Source organism: Rhododendron vialii, chromosome 12a (genome assembly GCF_030253575.1).
Source record: "Rhododendron vialii isolate Sample 1 chromosome 12a, ASM3025357v1".
Classification (NCBI taxonomy): Eukaryota; Viridiplantae; Streptophyta; class Magnoliopsida; order Ericales; family Ericaceae; genus Rhododendron; species Rhododendron vialii.
Genome location: NC_080568.1, coordinates 1,916,210 through 1,933,987, shown reverse-complemented (window position 1 = coordinate 1,933,987; position 17,778 = coordinate 1,916,210). Strand labels below are relative to the sequence as shown.

Below are 17,778 nucleotides of genomic sequence, written 5' to 3'. Positions count from 1 at the left end.
TACACATCATAAACCATACCTCCAATCACATCCCTCTAGCTCACATATGTGTGGACCCCACCTTTTGTGGGTGTCATAATTGTAGGGAAATTTCTGGACGGTCCTACTTGGATTGACTTGTTCCCATAAGATCCTTGCGCGCACAATTACTTCTCCCACCAAGTCCTATGCCACGACGCCTACTTTTTCCCTTTCTCCTACACGGTTTATTTCACTCTTCACACACACACACACTCTCTCTCTCTCTCTCATTTTAAATCTTAAAATTATTATAACTCTTGCCGCACATATTTATTTTTTTTAAAATTTAGCTATTTGAAATCTACTCAAAGAAATCTATCAAATAAGTTCAATATTGAATATGAAATTATGTGTAAAAATAAAATAATTTTTTTGGAATAGGCTTCTTTTTTTATTATAAATTCTAATCAACAATTACAAATTATAATTAACAGTTAAAATATTACTAATTAATAGTTAAAATTGAAGTTTAGGATTAAGATTTGAGGATTGAAAACACTGCTAATTAAAAATTAAAAATTAACATTTCTACTAATTAACCGTTAAAATTAGGATTTTTATAGTTTTGGGATTAAAAAATACTATTAATTAACAATTAAAAATTAAAATTACTGCTAATTAACAGTTAAAATTGGAATATGAGTAAATTTCATTTGATAGATCTCTACGAGTAAATTTTGAATATACAAGTTTTATAAAAGTAATAGTGCAGAATAAAAATTATAAAGATTCAAAGATTTATTAAAAATGAAAGAGAGAGGGGTTGGAAGAGAGAGGAGAGAGTGTGTGTAGAGAAAGAAGAGAGAGAGTCAAAGGAGAGAGAGAGAGAGCGCTTTGTGTGTGACGGTGTGTGAACCGCGAGTCTGGACCACAAGTCTAGGCGCGTGGGGGAGAGAAGAGAGAGAGAGAAACGACGCACATGGGGAGGCAGGCGCGTGGGATTTTTTAACAAGGGACCTATTGAGCATATGAATTTTTTTGAGGAGGATCTTCCTAGCCATGAACTAAAAAGTTAGGACCGGCAGGAATTATCTCATAATTGTATACGTGTAGCTCATACCTATGTAAGAGAGGTGTGGTTAGTTTGTGTATGTAGCATTGCTCAAATTCCTAATTTCAATATATATATATATATATAAAGCATTATAGTAAAAACGTAACTTTTTACTAATCATTTTTCGTTGTGATTTTTGGACTAATCATTTTTCTCAAAGAGAGGAATTAGAAAAGTATAAAAAAGTGGATCGATATTGAAAAAAATTCATAGAAGACGACACTTATAAAAAAGAAGAAGCTATTAGACCCTTATTTTTCCATTTTGGTCATTATTTTTTAATTTTTACTTTTTAGACTTTTCTTATTGAGACGAATAACTAATTTAAAATTTATGACGCGAATCTAACAAAAAATTCAAAAAAGACAATTGAAACACACGAAATTAAAAAGACAAAAAAGTTGGAGTAGAAAAGAATGGAGGTTGATAAGCTTGGATATACTCCCTCCGTCTCTATTTTTTAGTCTTAGTTATTACGGAGTATCATTTTTTTTTCTAAAAACATTGTCCCATTTCATAACCAAAAGGCTAATAGTTAATGAAATCTCTATTTTACTCCTATACTTGAATGAAAAACAATAAAAACGTTACGCGGTGGTCAAATATGCGTGGGACGGAATCCTTTTTTTTTTTTTAATTTGCTGGGACGGAAGTCACGGAATCCTTCTCTCAGCACAAATTTCAATAGATTTTCAATCCACTTGGATAAGTTTTCCGAAAAATTCACTCAATTCAGCCTTATTTATGGTATATTTATATCGGCCTCTCTCCATTGATTACTCCAAAAACCAACAGTGTTTCCGAAGATATTGGGAGACGATGCTAAGCAATCCGTGCTTGCCAGCGGTGTCGAGGGGCCGATTTCGTCGTTCAACCTGACTATCGACGGCTTGAATATTGACGGCTTGAATATTGGCAGAGTAATGAACGATTTAAATTAGCATGTGCTCAAATTTAATTCAAAATCGTTCCTATCAAAATGAACATTCAAATGCAGCTCGACACCCGCTTTAGCACCGGGATACTCGGCAGCATCCCGGGTGATGACATTACTACATGCGAAAACCGTGGGCGGTGTAAGAACCCTCCCATTTCTCTTTGGTTTCCCTCCGAAACTCCACCCACTAAAAAATAGGAGTACTGCACGCATCCCTTTTCCCTCCCAAAATTCCCACTTAAACCCCACATTTCCAAGTTTCCAACACCCAACAGTACAGGTGCTTGAGGCGTGTCACCAAACAAAACTCAGCGAGCGAGAGAGAGAAGAGAGAGAGATGAGAGAGAAAATGGAGGAAGCAAGGCGATCAGCTGTTCCAGTTCCGCCAGATAACCTCCGTTGCAGAAGGAACGACGGCAAGGAGTGGCGGTGCAGCGGTTGGAGGCTACAAGACAAGGCCTATTGCGAAAAACACTTCTTTCAAACCCTTAACAACAAATCTCCTACTCCTTCGAAGAAGTCATCCGGTTCTGGTTCTAGGGTTTCCGATCGAGACAAGGGTGTGAACAAGAGTGTAAGTGTTTCTAGAAGATTGAACGTTTCGTCGCCTCCGGACGGAACGAAGCAGGAAAAGAGGAGGAGGAGGAGGAAGGCGGTGGAGGAGGATGATGATGAGGTTATTCCGGAGAAGAAGCGGCGTCGTGTGGAGGAGAGGGATAGTGGTGGTGGTGTCAAGGGAGGTGAAAAGGAGGTTGTTTTGGTGAAAAGAAGGAAAAAGGGTTCGGATCGTAAGAAATTGGGGTTTTCTGGGAGAAATAAAGAAAAAGAAGAGGAAAAGAAGCTTAGTGATGGTGTTGATGGAGATGGAGATGGAGATGGAAAGGAAGAGGAAATGGAGGAGGAAAAGGAGGAGAGTGATTTATATGATTCTGATGAGCAGAAGGAGAGGGTTAGTGAAGATGAGAAGGAGGTTGTTTTGGTAATAGGAAGGAAAGGGTTTTCGGAAAATAAGTTAAAAGAAGAGGAAAATGAGGTTGCTAACGGTGAAGATGATTTGGAGGATGGAAAGGATGATGCTTTGCTGAAAAGAGCGGAAAAGGGTGTAGTGGTCAAGGAATTGCGGAACGGGGGGAAGGAATGGGGGGTTTCTAGTAAAAGAAAACAAAAAGAAGAGGAAAATGGGGTTAGTTATGGCGGAGATGATTCGGAGGATGGCAAAAAGGACGGTACTTCGGTGAAAAGAATGAAGAAGGGTTCTGATGCCGTGGGACCAGGGGAGAAGAAATCAGGGGATCAAACCAAAAGAAAACAAAAAGAAGAGGAAAATGAGGTTACTAATGGTGAAGAAGATGAATTGGAGGATGACGAAAAGGATTCCACTGCAGTGAAAAAATCTAAAAAGGGTACAGCGATTGAGAAATTGGGGGTTCCTACCAAAATCAAACAGGGAGAAGAGGAAAATGAGGATACCGATGAAGAGGATTTTATTTTGGTGAAAAAAATGAGAAAGGGTCCCAAGTTTAAGAAACTGGTATCAGGGGAGAAGAAATCCGGGGCTCCTACCAAATTCAACAAAAAAGAAGGGGCAAATGAGGGTACTAACGGCAAAGATGATTGTTGTGGTAACTTGACTACAAGAACCAAAAAGTTAATGGAACTGAAAAAGTTCCGGAAAGAGGCTAATGTTACTAGTGGTGATTCAAATGATAAGAAGGAAAAGGTTAGTTCAACGAAAAGGGTGAAAAAGAATGAGAACAATGAATCAGCATCACTAGGGAGGATGAAGAAAGAGGTTTCGCAAGCGCATGGGAAGAAATTGGGAGTAACAACCAAAAAGAAAAAAGATAAGGAGGATATCGGTGACGTTGATAACCCAAAGGTCAAGGTTTATTCAAGAAGGTCCGGCTCGAAGCAAAATGGCTTTCGTTTTGATGCTAGGAGGAGGCATTTCAGTACCGATGTAATTATACACTCTGCCCGTGGCTTTACATCTATACATAATATTCTGAATTGCTGATTCGTTTTCTAAATAACTTGACAGGGGGGTGAGGATGATTGCCAAATGTGTCATCAATGCATGAGGAGTGACCAGAGGGTGGTGAGGTGTCGTGGAACCTGCCGAAGACGTTATTGTGGCCCATGCATCAAGAGATGGTACCTGCTTTGTAGTTTATGCTGGCCTTTTTAAGAAAAGTATATATAACTTATAAGTGAATTGAAGCACCAGAATTTGATTTCTGTACAAGGAAGAATACAGATTATTCAAGGATAACCGACTTATATATCTAACTGGTTTCTGTTGTTGGTAAAGGGTGGAGATAGCTTTAGTTAACTTGAAGTTTGTGTCCAGCATTTTGTTCTCGATGCATGGCGAGTTATAAAGTCACGTAAAACACACTAGTGTGCAGCTTACTGTGAGGTTGCAAGAGTCTTACCATGTGTGCGTGGCTGTTTTTTTGTGTCCATGATGTGATTTGGATGTTATATTGTCAGTTTTTCGTGCAACCAATAGCACAAGTAGGGATTATGAATATTCAACGGTTTTTCTTTCAGGACAATGAGCAAAATTTGCTTGATATAGAAAGCTTCCAAATATGCATGTGTAAATATTTCTTTCAGGACAGTGAGGAAAAGTTGTTTATTATAGAAAGTTTCCAAATAAGCATGTGTAAATATTAGCAATAAAGAGGCATTAGTTCTATAGATTGTACGCTTGTGTAACTAACCTCTGAAAATTATTTCTATAAATTGGTTGACTGATCTAATTAATTTTGGCCATCAAATATCTTTTTATTGGAATTATGGATGTGTTTGAAGCTGATATCACTGAACTCCTACTTGCCATGGTAATGGTATAGGTGTATCTGCTGTTTAATTAGTATCAGCATGTCTGCATGCTTATTAATAATTTTCTGTTTCATTGATCTTATTTTTTCAGGTATCCGCAGCTGTCAGAGGAAGCAATAGCGGAGTGTTGTCCATATTGCCGGGGAAACTGTAATTGCAAAGCATGTTTGCGTCGACAGGATATGATTAAGGTTGTTATTAGCTGTGTGCTTTTTGTCAGTTGGGCACTGTTCTGCAACTGTCTTTTTTTCTGGTGCTCGACGCGTAGTGATTTCTCATGTTTCAATTCAGAGTAATGAAAAAGATGGACAGCCCAAGATTGAGGAGGAAAGGGTTCGGCTATTGAAGCATCTGATATATGCTCTTGCTCCATTCTTGAAACAGTTTGATCATGACCAAACAATGGAAAAGGAGATGGAGGCTAAGATTAAAGGTATACCATCGGTATTAAGCTTATCTATTTATTCCTTTACATGCAACTAGGGGGTAACTAATGCAAGTCTTGCTTCGTTTCTATCTTTTTTTGAATGGCTGGGGATAGGAAATTATCAATGTCACACTTGCATTTGGGTCAGATAGAAGAAATGATTTAGATAATAACACAATATCAGTGAAATATGTATGTTCTGTTAATACTTAGAAAAGCCATGAAGGATGAAACAGAGCTTCAATGGCTAGGGTAGGTGGCTTGGTGCATTTAAGTTTGATTCTATTTCCAGAAACATTCGACGTAATAGATCTGAAACAGATTAGTCATTGAGTCTGTTGAGGTGTTGGGCATGTGTGGGGTGTCCCTATGCAGTCAATCCAATGCATTTAATTCTCATAATAATTTGTCAATATTACTTCCTTCATACAGGTTTATCTTCGTCGGATGTAGAGATACAACAGGCAGTTTGTCGTGGTGATGAGCGTGTTTATTGGTATGGTCCTTTCTTTGAATATCTCTGTTCGGTGACATTTTTCAGAATCAGTGTTTTTAGAAACTTTTTTGGTTGACGTTTTGTTGTACAACTTTTATGGGCATATTGGAAAAGTTTTGTAATATTACTAGTAATTACTAAAATGCAATTCTCGACAATATTTCCTGTAAAAGATGAATATAATAAGAAACCGATGACTGATGGTACTTTCGAAAAACAATTTTTGAAAAAAAGGTTCTTGAAAACTGATTTTGTAAACTGTAACCACGTTAATGAATTGAAAATGTTATTGTGTCGATTACATTATGATAGCACACATTATGCTGCAGTGACAATTGTAGAACCTCTATAGTTGATTTTCACCGAAGCTGTCCAAATTGTTCGTTTGATCTCTGCCTGACTTGTTGCCTGGAAATTCGAGAGGGTTGCCTGCAAGGGGGTGACCACATTGGTGACAAACCTCTCACCTCTTCTTCAGATCGGAATGCTTCTTTAGATTCAAGCATTGATTCCAGTTTTGATGTTGATAAAAAGCCAACACCTGGCTGGAATGCGACGGAAACTGGTGTCATATCTTGCCCAAGGAAAATGGATGGTTGTGGCCGTTTGGAGTTGAAGCATATGCTTCCGGAAGGTTGGGTTTCGGAGTTAAAAGAGAAAATAGAAAAATTGGTTGAAAGACATATGCCTGGAACTTCTGATGCGCTCTGCTCCTGCTTTAAATTGAATGGTCAGGTTGATGTTGGTAATGGAAAACTTCGTAAGGCTGCTTCTAGAAAGGATGCCGATGACTCCAATTATTTGTACTGTCCTTCAACAAGTGATATCCAACAAGGGGATCTAGAGCACTTCCAGAAACATTGGGTCAGGGGGGAGCCAGTTGTTGTCCGTGATGTTCTCCAAATTGCCTCTGGTTTGAGTTGGGAGCCAATGGTTATGTGGCGTGCATTTCGTAATCGTAAAGGAACTTACTCGGGTTGCTCAGATTTATCAGTGACGGCAATTGATTGCCTTGATTGGCGTGAGGTAAGTAGTTGTAAGATAACACTTTCTTTGTGGTGGTGTCATATTCACCCTGTTTATCATTCTCGACACTTATGTGTTTAATACGTCTCATTCATTCTTGTAATGGCACTGAAATTTCTGTGTGGATGGGATAGACTGTATGAAGGATGGTTTTTCAATGAGTCAAGTGTAGCTGGGTAATCGGGAATGTGGTCCACTGCAGCAATGAAGCTGCATGATCTATTCCCCTTCCTCACTCTTTTTGTATAATTCCTCTTTATCTTGCAGGAAATTGTGCCTGTCTTGCATATTCTGCACAAAGAGTCATAACATTTTTGTTGCCTCTGATTCCATTACCTACCCATGTTCTGCACATACATAATTTGTGCAACTCTTGACTATGATATATAGGCGTCAAATGACTTTATGGTCAACATGTGTGCAGGTAAAAGCATAAATTGGTGAAAATTTGAGTTTTGTTTGTTAGAGTGTAAGGAGTCCTGGCTTTTTCTAAATGAGACACAAGAAATCTTATGCAGGTTTTCTCAGTGTTTGTAGTTAGAGTTTGGATGGGGATTGATTCGATATAATTATCTATTACATGGTTCAAATCCCCTCAATATTACTGCAAACTCATTCACCTTATATTGTCCTTTTGTACTTGTTTGGCCAGCCAACAACAGAACACCTAAAGTGGTTAACACGCGAGGAGGAATAAAAAGGACTCGTACTTACCAGATTACCTGCTATGGAGGTGGTTCGGGGTATCAATGATTATTCTTTGTAGCTCACCGTTATTTTGAATGGTAGAAAATCAGTTTGAGGGTGGTTTAACTTACCTATGATTGCCCTTGAGCGAGCATTGCCTTTTTAAGGAATAAACGGTTGAAGCTTATTGTTGTGAGGGTGCACAAGTGAACAGAAGAGGTGAAATAGAAACTTGACACTGTTCAGATTACAGTAGCAAGTTGTCTGGGCATTGTAGTTGTTGTTTCCAGACAATTAGGACAGAGACTAACTAAACTTGAGTCAAAATTATGTAGGATACTTCCGATTATCAGGAGAACTGGAGAAAATGGGAAAATATTAGTTGGCTTCATTGGCGCTTTGTTGTAGTTTTCAACCCCCTTCTCTTGAGCAGGGTAAAAGGAATAAAGATGAAAAACCATGATGTGTTTACTCCAAAAAAGGAGAAAGGTATTGAAGTGTATTCAGATGTCTGAATTCCTGTCCCTGATGTTCCACATCTGAATATGGGGAAAGTCGGTACCATTCTATGAAGTTGCTTCCATGTTTCATTTCTTGTAGTGCCTGTTATTGCTATTATCGTTAATTATGTTGTAACTGTGCAGGTTGATATGAATATTCACCAATTTTTCAAAGGGTATTCAGAAAGTCGATCACACAAGGATGGTTGGCCAGAGATGCTCAAACTGAAAGATTGGCCCCCATCCAATTTCTTTGAGGAGCGCTTACCTCGCCATGGTGCGGAGTTCATCAGTGCCTTGCCATATTCAGAATACACACATCCACGTTCTGGTCTTCTTAATGTTGCTGCAAAGTTGCCTGAAAAAATGCTGAAGCCAGACCTGGGTCCTAAAACATACATTGCGTATGGGTTTGCTGAAGAGCTTGGCCGTGGAGATTCTGTCACGAAGCTTCATTGTGACATGTCGGATGCGGTATGAATTGTCAGATAGGTGGACAATTACCTACTTTACTTTTATGTTGCTTCATTCTTGATTAGGTAATTGCCTTCCCTTTGATTTCGTGAAGAACAAATGCTGGAAGTTTCTGCATGCTCTGTATACTTTCTTCTAGACTGGACTCCTGACACAAGGGAGGTCATAGTTGATTCATGGCATTGACAGAAATTACCATAGTAGGTTCAATGTGTTGAGATTCTAGATTCCCAGAAAAGCATATTCAATAGAATAGGCTGTATTAAATTCAGAGCCACTGCTTAGTTCCTGTTGTTTCCAGCAAACTCTGCATGTGGTATTTCAGCCGGTCTCCGTCCATACTCAGGACCATATCTTTTGTCCTCTTCCCTTGTACGTAGATTTACTCATTTAATATCTTCGTACTTCTTTCAGGTTAATTTGTTAACACACACAGCAGAAGTGAACCTGAATCGCCAGCAGCTTTCTAAGGACCATGCTGTCCTGGACCAAACAGAACTATTTGGTACGGTCCATTCCGACATACATGGTTCATCAAATGATGAGAAGCTACAAGGCGAGACTGTTTCTGACAAGATGTTGAATGGATTGGAGACACCTGATGGAGGAGCTGTTTGGGAAATTTTTCGGCGACAAGATGTTCCCAAGCTAGAGGAGTATCTTACAAAGCACCATAAGGAGTTCAGGCACATCGACTGCCAGCCAGTAGATCAGGTAATGAAGCTCCTACCTTGGAAGTTATATGCATGTAACAATTTCCTCATGAATTTTAGCAAAACAGTATTTTGTTAATGGAAATGGTCCTCTTGTGGTTAATAGCGGTAGCCGTCGATCCCATATCTTTCATAATATTAGAGGTGTGAAATGGTGACAGTGTGTGGGTTTGGAAGGATATTTGGGTGAGTGATTCTTTATATGATATCTTGTTACCTCATTTGTAAGGTGTTGAGAATGAGTCTCAAAATGTTGCCATTGCTTTTATGGCACTTCTAATTTGGCTCTAATCTCGTTGGGCGTTCTTTGTGACTTTACCTTCAGTCCTAATGCTAGTGATAAGTGGGTACGGTCAGTCCTAATGCTACTGATAAGTGGGTATGGTTTCTTCATTCATTGGTTATTTTCTCATGCTAGTGCTTTTTGGGTTGAATCAATTATTATCACCAGACATTTCTCCATCATGAAAGTATTTGGAAAGCAGTTATGCTTAAAGTTAAGATTTTAATGTAGTGTTTTGGCTCCATAGTAGTCTCATGATTAATGACATCGTCCAAAAAGGATAGCTAATCTTATTATTTGTCATTAATGGTATGTTATGCGAGGGAGAACGAGGAATCCTTAGATGACTATACTTTTACTGAGAGGGGCAGCGGTGTTGATTTATTTTTGCATTGCCGTTTGGTGATTTTGTAACATCATCAATTTCTATTGGTGGATTCTGATAGGTTGCCACAGCTATGTGTTCTCATATCTTTTCATCGATTTTATGGGACAGTGCTTTGTTTTTTTTTTGGAAAAAAAAAAAGAAGCACTTGTCCCATAATCGTAATGGGGTTAAATTTGAGGATGTTGACCCTGTCGGATAGTGCATATTTTTCATCCTTTTTGAGCCTGATTTCTACCCTTTTACTAGTTGTAGTTGAGTTTGAACTTACACTGATGCTGTTTACAACTGATGATCCTTTTTAATCTTAGTGGGCGGTTTTTATCCTCTCAATTTTACAGGTCTTTCATCCAATTCATGACCAGACATTCTACTTGACTTTGCATCACAAAAGGATGCTGAAGGAGGAGTTTGGTTAGTTTGTTATCTGACGTGGTCTTGTTGGTCTATAATTTTTTGCGACTGAATTTTCACTTTTGGCCGTGGTCATTTTTCGATGGTAATATAGGTGTTGAACCTTGGACATTTGTTCAACAACTAGGAGAGGCAGTCTTTATTCCAGCTGGATGTCCTCATCAAGTTAGAAACCTCAAGGTAAGTAGACACCTTAGTTGTTTTTGGTACTTCGGCATAGACTGTTTGCAAAAGTCATTGTACAAGGCAGTCTTTATTCCAGCTGGATGTCCTCATCAAGTTAGAAACCTCAAGGTAAGTAGACACCTTAGTTGTTTTTGGTACTTCGGCATAGACTGTTTGCAAAAGTCATTGTACAATGAAACATCGATACTGAAGTATGTGTGGCTTAGTTCTCCATGACCTGTACTTGGGAGTTGCCATACTAGTGATGCATGTGTGGCTTAGTTCTGTGATGAACCTAGTCTAGGCTGGTGAAAAACTTACCTTGTAGCTTGCAGAATTTCTCTTTGTAGTACAATATCAAGTAACTAGGAAATTATGCATGTCCATGTGGCTGGTGAAAAACTTACCTTGTAGCTTGCAGAATTTCTCTTTGTAGTACAATATCAAGTAACTAGGAAATTATGCATGTCCATGTGGCAAAGTGTCTGTATTTAAGTTCTTGATTATTTCAATCTCTGATCCTTCTTTACATCATTTGCAGTCATGCATAAAAGTTGCTCTTGACTTTGTTTCTCCCGAAAACATCAATGAATGTATCCGTTTGACTGGGGAATTCCGTGCTCTTCCCCGCGATCATTGGGCTAAGGAAGACAAACTAGAGGTATAGTTTCTCATTTCCTGCATCACGTTGTTCTTGCTTAATGTTTTGTTGCTTTTCCTTCCTGATGGTATCCATGGTAGCTTACTAAACCTCTACATTCCTGAGAAAAGAAGGCAAAACTCAGATTCAATTACTGGTTATGTGCTGTCTATAAATCGAGTAACTCAGTTTCCATGCGTACTGAGAAAACCGAAAAAGTAGCTTTCCCGTGAATAGTAATGGTTCCATAAAAACTTGAGCTTAGCTACAGTAATACTGTAAGAGTAGCCGTAATAACATGAGCAAGTGGTCCACTTTCTTGTAATCGTTCATATAGCTTCCTTTCTGTTTTTTAACGGGCTTTTGGTGTGTATATGCTGAAAGTTCTGCCTTTTAAATTATTTTTTTCCTTTGGATGATACAGGTAAAGAAGATGTCTCTTTATGCATTAAAGGAAGCTGTGAATGAACTGGAGAAGCTAATCCCGTGAGTATAAGTTTCACTTGTTGATTACCTGTTTTCTATTTCCTTGTTTATTGCAGTGTCAAGTTTGTTTACAGTTCATGCTTCACAATGCCGTAAACTATTCAAGTACTCCAAACATAGCCTCAAGGGAATTGAGTGCTTGAAACTAAGATCTTCCTAAGGCGTGGCGCACCATTCTAACATATTTGTATTTTCCAGGCGTGAAAGTGAGAAAGTTGAGGCATCGCTGTTGGAAACTACATCACAACGTCCAGAAGCATGTGAACAGTCGGGAGATCTCCCTCCAGCTTCCCCATCATCAACCCCTTGTTCCACATCACCGCGTCCAGAAGCATGTCAACCATCGGCAAATCTCCCTCCAGCTTCCCCATCAACCCCTTGTCCCACATCATCGTCTCCGGATTCTCCGGAAGCATGTCAGCTGCCGGCACATCTCCCTCCATCTTCCCCTTCATCAACCCCTTGTTCCACACCACTATGTCCGGAAGGATGTCAACCGTCGGCAGATCTCCCTCCATCTTCCCCAACAGCAACCCATTCTTCCACCTGAATGAGTGGCATTTCTCGAGGATATTCCAAGTCCATGTTTGTAGAGCTATCTGGCAGATTTAACTTGGAAATCTGTTACTGTACTTGTTTTGACTAATATTGCTGATCATGCTCTGTTAAATACCATTAGGTTATTTTGAACAACAGGGCACTACTTTTGTGCAGCCTTCTTAGCCTGATTGTTGTATAGGAACCCTTACATGGGTCGCATCTAGAAAAAATGGGGAGAACCTATGCATATACTGGAAGATTTTCATTCTGTCCTTAATTGTCCATTGTGATTTGTGTCAGCCATCCGAAATTGTAGAAAGCTAAAATTCCTGCTTCGTGAATTTATCAAAGTTGGGTCGCGACTATAGTTCCTTATCTTGTTCATGGCCATTGATGGTAACAACTTTTTTTTGATAATTCAGATATCTGGATTAGCTTTTGCGCACCTCAATCGCTCACTTGCGGGGTCCTAATTGAAACTAGAGCAAAGTTATGTATGAAGTGGTCTCAAACGAGTTGACATTATCTAAGAGGTTTCGAACTTGAGATTAAGGGGTTTTGAATTTGAGACATTAAGAAAGAGCTAATACCTTGGGATTCATTGATGGTAATAACTTGTGAACTATAGAATTACATGCCCGGTATTTTCTGTGTATTTTCTTTGTAGCTTGTAGAACTCAACAAGTTAGAGCATATGTGCAAAGAAATCAAATTTATCGTACATTAACCCAACGATCAAAGAATATTGTTCTCGAAAAAATAAATGACAAATATGATTTTGAGATAGCAGTTGGGTGCAATGCTATCATTGCCAATAAATTATATTATATATTTTTGCCACCTTAAATTAAATTTTTGGCTTCGTCCCTAATTATCAATAGTCTTCTATATATGTGGTTTAGGTCACATAATTTTTCTGGTAGAACACTCTGCTATCGCTCTCATCCTCACTCTCACGAGTTATAACAATCTAAAAGGTTTTCGTCAAATGCTTTCACACTCCCGCTCGTGCTAAACTGCTATTACTTATATGTCACTTAAGCTATGCAAGTGATGTTCTCTCTTTCTCTGGTCACAGAGTTCAATAAAATTGGTTCATTCCAATTTGTACCTAGATCCCATTTAATTTCCTGTTAAAGTAAACCCCAATAAAATACTACCAAAATCATGAATTCAACACTTTGGCACTTCCGTCCAGAGAGTAACTGATTGGCGATGGAGACTGGAGAGGACCTCCTAAGTTGGCGTCCGAAGGGCAATGGCCAATGGGAATGCTAAGGGTCAGGTCAATTCCAAATTTTGATGATTTTTCAGATGACTCCATAAATGTTTTGATATTTACTCAAAAAAATAGCAATTTTTTTTTTGGTGCCAATAAGTAGAAGAGTTTATTACGTTATGTATGAAGTATATAAAGTACAAATCAATGGACACTACATTCATTGCGTGAGAGTTCACGAGATAACCAAACCCATCAGCTGATCCAACAGGATAAATAAGCCCCATCGAAAGGACCACAATCACTATAAGCCCCATTAAAGAGAGAAATAACCCCAACAAATACAAAAAAAAGAACACATACACGCAGGTGGAAAGACTCGAACTCCTAACTTCCAAATAATCGTTCTTTTGGGTATACTTTGTGTAAGTCGAACTGTATTATATTATCCCCTTAAAGTTAAATATTTTTTCCAAAAGAGTCGCACAGGTCACATTGACGTTCAGTAAGACTTTGTGACATTTATGAACATTTACCAACTTTAATTTTACCTGATTACTTTCATTGGGACGATGATGACTTCCGAATATTGTTGACTTTTTTTGTTGTTGAAAAATTCAGTAAATATGAAAAATACGCTAATCTGTTAGAGTAATTAATTAATTTCGTATAAATGTCGGACAAAATGTTACCCACGGATCACCCCGTGCGTTCAAAAAATCAATGGTGCGTGGGATTTTGCAATTCACACAAAGTACCGCATTTCGCTCCGTTTTTCATCGAGTTATCACGTGACCGTATCCCACGAGCAATGAATAATTGGAGCAATCTTGTTTGTACACACAGCTAAGCAACACAGAATAGCCCTTTCGAGTTGCCACTAATGCGTAAGAATTGTGCTACCTCCACGCCCAAGTGCACACCCAGGTCCAGTGCCGTGAACATGACAACAAAATCACATAAATGTAAACATTTTTGTCACGTTTTAGTTACGCCAATTAGTTCCAGGGCCAATAAATCCACCCACCCTCCCAACCGTACTCAAAACACAAGAAATTGAGAGAGAGAGAGAGAGAGAGAGAGAGAGAGAGAGAGAGAGAGAATGGTGGTGAAGGTGTATGGTGCAGGATATGGTTCAGCAAAGCGTGTGATCGCTTGTCTCATTGAGAAAGAGATTGAATTTGAGACCATTCCGATTGACCTCCTCAAAGGGGAGCACAAACATCCCCACTTTCTCCAACTACAGGTTCTCTCTCTCTCTCTCTCTCTCTCTCTCTCTCTCCTTTAGAAAGTCTTGTGTACCTAGATATTTTGGTGCAGATATCTAGGTTACTGGTTTCGTAGCATCAATCTTTAGAAATTATTTAATAATTTTTGTTTCTCTCCTCGAGATGAATAGCTACTCACATATCTTTTGACGAATATATACACAAAAATACCCAAATTTTTTTTTTTTGGTAAAGCAAAAATACGCAATATTGATGAAAGGTTAAATACATTAATTTGTTGGTTTTCCTTTGGAAATACAGCCCTTCGGAGTTGTTCCTGTCATTCAAGATGGAGATTACACCTTATTTGGTAAATGTTCATTAATTCTCTTTTTACTTTTGTTTTATCGTTTCTATATATTTAGTTGTTATAAATATTTGCAAATTATGGAATAGCATTATCAGCAGTGGACGGTAAGATTGATAACTCAGGAATAACAATGCTAGGAATCCCGAAAAGTTTCTCCGCAAATGTCCCCAAAAGATAAATCAGTGGTTCAAATTCACTTCGATGTTTGGGTCTATGAGGAGCGCCAAGGACAAAAAAAATGGGCAAAGAATTGACCCTGAATGCACAGTGAATCTGAGCCATTCATGTACACTTTAAGGGTCAATTCTTTGCCCATTTACTTTGCACTTAGCATTTCTCTTGGGTCTATACATCAAATTGAATCTCAATCATTAATTTTATTTTCGTGGACACTTTTGGAAAAACTTTTCGGAGTACATAGGCTTATTGATCTTAGGAAGAGTTGAGAAATTGAGGTGCGTAATCTGTAACCTGGCCTGAATACCCAAGTCATATATAATAAAAAAAAACCGAATTCTGATGATGAAGAACATAATAAAATCGGGTTTTTTTCTTTTTTTTCTTTTTGGTAAAGGCAAGAAATTAGAACCTTGATTTCTTCCTTTCTTTTTTGGTTACGGGAAGAAGGCGTCGGGGTGAGCTCAGTGTACGTATTTGTTTAATTTGTACAGTTGACCCAAAAATGTTCGCGTGTGGGGCTCCCTAAATAAATAATTCACGCAAAAAATTAGGATTATCGAATATCAATCATACTTGTCCCGAAAAAAGTTGATTGAAACAAATTTAGTCCGATCACGTGATTCTCAACATCCGATCAACTTAATTCGCACGTTAATTAACTTGGCTAGACCTACACGATTCCCTCCTAAACGTTTTTCCATTCAAGATCTTCCATTTAACGAAAAACAAATTTCTTTCTTTTTCTCACTTTTTTCCTTTTCATATTGTTTTTTAACGAAAGAATCGCGGGCTATCATAAGGTACTACGCGGAGAAGTACAAGGCCCAGGGGACTGATCTGCTCGGGAAGACGATAGAGGAAAGGGGAGTGGTGGAGCAATGGCTAGAAGTGGAAGCTCACAACTTCCATCCACCAGTTTACAACTTAGTCCTCCACACACTCTTCAGCTCAAAGCTAGGGTTTCCAGCAGACCAAAAGGTGATCCAAGAGAGCGAAGAGAAGCTTGGGAAGGTTTTGGACATCTACGAGGAGAGGCTTTCGAAATGCAGGTATCTGAGTGGGGATTTCTTCAGCATTGCTGACCTTAGCCACCTCCCTTTCACCCAGTACCTGGTTGGTGACCTGGGGAAAGAGCACATGATAAGGGGTAGGAAGAATGTGAGCAAATGGTGGGATGATATTAGCAACAGGCCATCTTGGAAGAAAGCCTTGGATGTGTGCAACCCTTGAAATTAAGTGTCCAAAGTCATATTGTGAGTTGGTCCTCGTAGCCAACCAGTACTTCGACTGGTTTGAGCGGGGGAAATAATGGAGGCGCAACCTAAGATTTTAAGATGTTCCAGTTCTAGTCAAAGCTGAAATCAATTTAAGTTTGAGTCTAAGTGTTCGTTTAGTTGACAGTCCAAGAGTCATTCTTCAATCAAAGAGTCATTGAGTCGATCAAAAAGTCTCTTTAAATTCTACATAGTCTTCCTAATTTTTAGTTTTCAATTATAGTCTTGAAGGTTTAAGTTTATTTACCTATGTTTGGAGGGATGATCCAAGGAGTCCTATAGAATCCTTTGCTATGAATGAACTGAGTAGTGAGTGTTTTGAGTTTAATAGTCTTTGGCTTGAGAAGTTTAGTTGTTCTTGTTGCTCTTTTATCTCTTAGATGAATTCATTAGAGCATCCGCAATGGGAATAATCAAAATCGATAACCAAAATGTGTCACGTCAGCATTTGATTATCCATTTAGTTCATAATCAAACCTAACAAACTTGATCTCCACATTGGTTATTTTTGTATCCCTATAAAAAAAACCCCCCACAATACGCAATGCACCTATGTCCAATTGCAAACGAGTTTCAATCACGCACCCGACCACACCAAATTATTCGTCTCGATGAGACGATTCTAATGTGAGGTATTTTTTAATTTTTTAGTTATGAATTTGGTTATTGGGTTTGATTATTGAGTTTTGGTTATTGGTAAAAGTTGTTAAGTTTGGTTATTCAAAGGTCAAAATTTGATGAGTTGCTAAGAGGTTGCTAAGTTTGGTTATTACAATGTGAGCATTTTTTTGAGCAAACATTGCTAACTTTAGCAACCTTTTGGCTTTGATTATTACATTGTGGATACTCTTAGAGTGATGAGTGTTATTCAACTCTGTATCCATCATTAAATTCTCGGATGGTGCTAATTTGTACGCTATTGGCTTTTTAACTTCAACGCTGCTACTCGCATAACAACTGTGCATAAATTGCGGTGTGGGGCCCACTATGGGTTCCACACAAACGATCCGAGCTGTTCATTGAATGTAAACCATTTTTTCAAGGTTCTTCGCAAAAAAATCAGCTCATTGAGGGAACCTCACTCGAATTTAGAGCGTCTCTTGAAAAATTCAGGCATCAATGCAAAACCATAAATCACTGATCCAAAAAGTCCTACTTAAAGGGGGAAACAAACTAAAACAAGCCAAGTGATTATTGGCATAAGCGAGAAGCACAGCTAGAAGCATCTTTGGTTTCCCCAAAGAGGTTTTCTTTGTGATTGTATCATAGCCATTGGCCTCTATGACTTCTAAGTGCTGCCTCTATTAACATAGCAGTCCGAAACCCACATCTCACATCTGCGCTCATCTGTGGAATTATCAGCGACGCACCCTCATCTAACATCGACCTCACTCGGTTCACCTGCCATCTCATAATCTTTCTCTACTTTTCC

General features: G+C 38.7%; 2 protein-coding genes across 2 annotated transcripts; both read left to right on the top strand.

Moving 5' to 3' along the window:
- Positions 1 to 2,134: 2,134 nt before the first annotated feature.
- On the top strand, positions 2,135 to 12,459 carry LOC131311845 (lysine-specific demethylase JMJ26-like). The gene is made up of 13 exons (XM_058339434.1): positions 2,135 to 3,972; positions 4,054 to 4,166; positions 4,951 to 5,050; positions 5,151 to 5,292; positions 5,719 to 5,782; positions 6,112 to 6,808; positions 8,140 to 8,469; positions 8,884 to 9,183; positions 10,192 to 10,264; positions 10,359 to 10,444; positions 10,971 to 11,090; positions 11,494 to 11,555; positions 11,754 to 12,459. The coding sequence occupies exons 1-13, from the start codon at positions 2,350 to 2,352 to the stop codon at positions 12,103 to 12,105; spliced, it is 4,062 nt and encodes a 1,353-aa protein (XP_058195417.1). The 5' UTR covers positions 2,135 to 2,349; the 3' UTR covers positions 12,106 to 12,459.
- A 1,851-nt stretch (positions 12,460 to 14,310) lies between these two features.
- On the top strand, positions 14,311 to 16,674 carry LOC131311844 (glutathione S-transferase F9-like). The gene is made up of 3 exons (XM_058339433.1): positions 14,311 to 14,560; positions 14,844 to 14,892; positions 15,854 to 16,674. The coding sequence occupies exons 1-3, from the start codon at positions 14,417 to 14,419 to the stop codon at positions 16,300 to 16,302; spliced, it is 642 nt and encodes a 213-aa protein (XP_058195416.1). The 5' UTR covers positions 14,311 to 14,416; the 3' UTR covers positions 16,303 to 16,674.
- Positions 16,675 to 17,778: the final 1,104 nt, after the last annotated feature.

Bases quoted from the DNA above. Each gene is read 5' to 3' on its own strand.
- LOC131311845 (XM_058339434.1), top strand. From the start codon at position 2,350: ATGAGAGAGAAAATGGAGGAAGCAAGGCGATCAGCTGTTCCAGTTCCG. The intron at 6,809-8,139 runs GTAAGTAGTTGT...GTAACTGTGCAG, and splicing joins ATTGCCTTGATTGGCGTGAG to GTTGATATGAATATTCACCA. The intron at 11,091-11,493 runs GTATAGTTTCTC...TGGATGATACAG, and splicing joins CTAAGGAAGACAAACTAGAG to GTAAAGAAGATGTCTCTTTA.
- LOC131311844 (XM_058339433.1), top strand. From the start codon at position 14,417: ATGGTGGTGAAGGTGTATGGTGCAGGATATGGTTCAGCAAAGCGTGTG. The intron at 14,561-14,843 runs GTTCTCTCTCTC...TTGGAAATACAG, and splicing joins CCCACTTTCTCCAACTACAG to CCCTTCGGAGTTGTTCCTGT. The intron at 14,893-15,853 runs GTAAATGTTCAT...TTTTAACGAAAG, and splicing joins TGGAGATTACACCTTATTTG to AATCGCGGGCTATCATAAGG.